This window comes from Calidris pugnax, unplaced genomic scaffold (genome assembly GCF_001431845.1).
Source record: "Calidris pugnax isolate Ruff unplaced genomic scaffold, ASM143184v1 scaffold9, whole genome shotgun sequence".
In the NCBI taxonomy this organism is placed as follows: domain Eukaryota; kingdom Metazoa; phylum Chordata; class Aves; order Charadriiformes; family Scolopacidae; genus Calidris; species Calidris pugnax.
The window spans coordinates 4,787,809-4,790,799 of record NW_015090778.1 but is presented as its reverse complement, the minus strand read 5'-3'; the positions used below and the strand labels follow the sequence as shown (position 1 = coordinate 4,790,799).

The window sequence follows — 2,991 nt, the reverse complement described above, 5'->3', positions numbered from 1 at the left end:
GGACGCAGAGCTGCTATCAAGGCCATTGACTGGGCGGCCTTTGCCGAGAGGGTGCCCCCCAACCAGAGGGCCATGTTCAACGCCCTGAAGACCCGCAGCGACGCGCTCTCGGCCCGGTGAGTCTCTGCCCCACTCCTGGGGGGCGGCTCAGTCCCTCAACTGAACCCTCAGCCTTTGTGATACCGGCTTGGGGTAGTGGTGATAACATTGGTCCCATGGCAGTGCCCTGAGAAACACTAAGGCAGGTCACCTTCAAGACAGTTGGTGGCTTTTTTAGGCAACTCATCTTCACTTAATCCTCCCCAGCGTAACATAACAGCTGTAATGTAAGAAGGCAGATGTGTGGCAGCATTTTGCTTTGGCACATTCAAAGCATTTTGCGCAAATGCTTCTTCTGTTCATTGCTGCTCAAATTCCTGAGTCTCCTCAAATGCTCCAGCTGCTTGATACAAACGTTGGCTTTTAAGCTAATATTGCTGATTGTCTATGATTCAGTATTCTGAAAACTGGCTAATCCTTTCTAACAGGGCAGCACCCAGAGAGTTTATATAGTAGTTGGAAACGGAGCAGGGCTGCAGGCTGAACTCCTCTTGTCTGTATAGCGAATGCTATTTCAAGGGCAGAGAGAGGGATTTGTGGAAATCATGGAATTGTTGGAGTTGGAAGGGACCTCTAGAGACCATCTAGTCCAACTCCCTGCCTAAGCAGGGTTGCCCAGGGCACATCACTCAGGTTTGCATCCAGGTGGGGCTTGAATATCTCCAGAGAAGGGGACTCCACACCCTCCCTGGGCAGCCTGTCCCAGGGCTCTGGCACCCTCACTGCAAAGAAGTTTTATCTTGTATTTGAATGGAACTTCCCATGTTCCAGCTTGCGCCCGTTGCCCCTCGTCCTGTTACTGGAAACCACTGAAAAGAGTCTGGCTCCAACATCCTTCAACCCACCCTTTAGATATTTGTAAACATAGATTTGTTTCCCCTCAGCCTTCTCTTCTCCAGGCTAAAGAACCCCAGCTCTCTCAGCCTTTCCTTATTAGGGAGATGCTCCAATCCCTCCATCATTTTTGTTGCCCTACGCTGGACTCTCTCCAGTAGTTCCCTGTCTCTCTTGAACTGGGGAGCCCAGAACTGGATGCAGTGCAGGGGTAGAGGGGAAGAATAACCTCCCTCAATCTGCTGGCCACACTCTTCCCTCTGCAGCCCAGGATTCCATTGGCCCTCTTGGCGACAAGGGCACATTGTGGGTTCATGGATAGTTTGCTATGGTTCATCACTGCTTGTTAATGATGGACCTGAAGATATTTAAACTAAACTTACCAGACTCTGGTGATGCTCTGAAAAGTAACTGTGGCAGAGGGCCAGTGATAGCGTGGGGTTACGTCTCGCGCTGGCTGTGACTGCTGTGCTCTGTCTCTTTAGGTTGGCTGCTCTGCCAGAGAAACCCCCGACCATCGACTGGGCTCACTACAAGGCTGCTGTTGCTAAAGCTGGCATGGTGGATGAGTTCCAGAGTAAGGTCAGTGTCTTTGCAGGCTGGGTATCGCTTTCCTTGGAGGTTTAAACGGGGAAATGTCTTTGGTGTGAGAGGGAAATACCAGAAGTGAGAGAGAAGGTTGTTTTGGCTGGCAGATCCCCCAGCTGTACACCCTGCAGGTCGGTGTCGCTGACCTCGAGGAGGTCACTTCAGTGCCATCATTCAGGAGGAAACCTGTGGTGTTGTACGGCAAGAAAGTTGGTGAAAGAAAACTTGATAAATTATTTTGGCTGCAAAACTGAATTCTTGGGTAGAGCCTCTCCTGAAGCAAACGCTTGAAGTATTTCTCTATCTCCCTGAATGGAAGAAGGTGCCAAGTCTGGCTGTACGCACACCAAAACGTGTAAAGCTAGTGGGTGCCTGCAGGGGTTGCCCTCATCTTTATAAGCAGGAATTGAAAAACACGAGTGAGGGGCTTGCTGAAGGACACAAGGTGTCACCAGCACTATGGAAATTGGGCTCCCCAGGCTGGGAGGAACCACTGACCTCACATGGGTCTGGGAACTTTATCTTGGGGGAAATCAGTCTGTGATGTGATGAGGTGTTGGTATTAGACTTTCTTGCTTCCTTGCAATGTGGTGCTTTGCTCTTTACGGAGCTGGGGTGAATGTGAGTGGTGTTACATGTCCTGGTGATGGTGTGCAGTACAGAATAGATTGCTTTAAGCTCACGGGTGAGCAGTGCTGCTGGTGAAGGACACAGTCGAGCTCCAGTGGTCAATTTTAGAAAGCTTGTGAACTTTTGCAGTTGTGAGTGTATCCTATGAAGAAAGGAGGGAATGCTTCTCCACTGCTTGGGAAAATGACCTTGCTGTGAAGGATTATTTCAGTCAAATGGTATAAACAATTTTCTCTTTCGATGTACAGTTCAGTGCACTGAAGGTTCCTGAGCCAAAGGATACACAAACCGCCAAAATTGATGCCCAGGAGGCGGAAGCTGTAAGTGTTTAACCTGTTCCTCTAATGCTGGGGTTGTCTCTGACTTCTGTGAGGATGGGGAGGGGAGAGAGGGATGTTCTGTACGTGCATGTGCACAGGCTGGGCAGCCTGAGCTGGAGCACGGCTCTGGTCCTCACACCCGTCTGTGGCTTTTGGCTAAACAAGAGGATCCCTGCACGTGGAAGGGCTTGGCTATTTGGGTTTTGATCAAGGTTCTGTCTGCTTGTCTAGTGTAATGATGATGAATGTTAATGCCAACGTAAGGCATGGGGCTGCAGGTTCACTCTAGGTCACTGTATTTATCATAAGGGTATTCACCACGTCCTCTGCTTTCCTGCAGGCAAAGAGCACTGCTGAGTACGTGCAGGCTTCCAAGGCTCGTATTGCCCAGTATGAGCAACAAGTAAGTCTGGACTTTGCCTGGTGAATATTCCCTTTAACCCAGCCAGGCACACACCTTGTTCTTACCTGTGTGTGCTTTGCTCTTTCTTGCTGACAAGTGACTTGTTAACTTGTGTTT

General features: G+C 49.8%; 1 protein-coding gene across 1 annotated transcript; it reads left to right on the top strand.

Annotated features, from left to right (window-relative positions):
- The first annotated feature begins 6 nt into the window (after positions 1-6).
- On the top strand, positions 7-2,913 carry LOC106893182 (ATP synthase subunit d, mitochondrial-like). Its single transcript, XM_014950940.1, has 4 exons — positions 7-116; positions 1,419-1,515; positions 2,400-2,471; positions 2,812-2,913. Exons 1-4 carry the CDS (start codon positions 73-75, stop codon positions 2,896-2,898), a joined length of 300 nt encoding a protein of 99 aa, XP_014806426.1. The 5' UTR covers positions 7-72; the 3' UTR covers positions 2,899-2,913.
- The last annotated feature ends 78 nt before the right edge of the window (positions 2,914-2,991 follow it).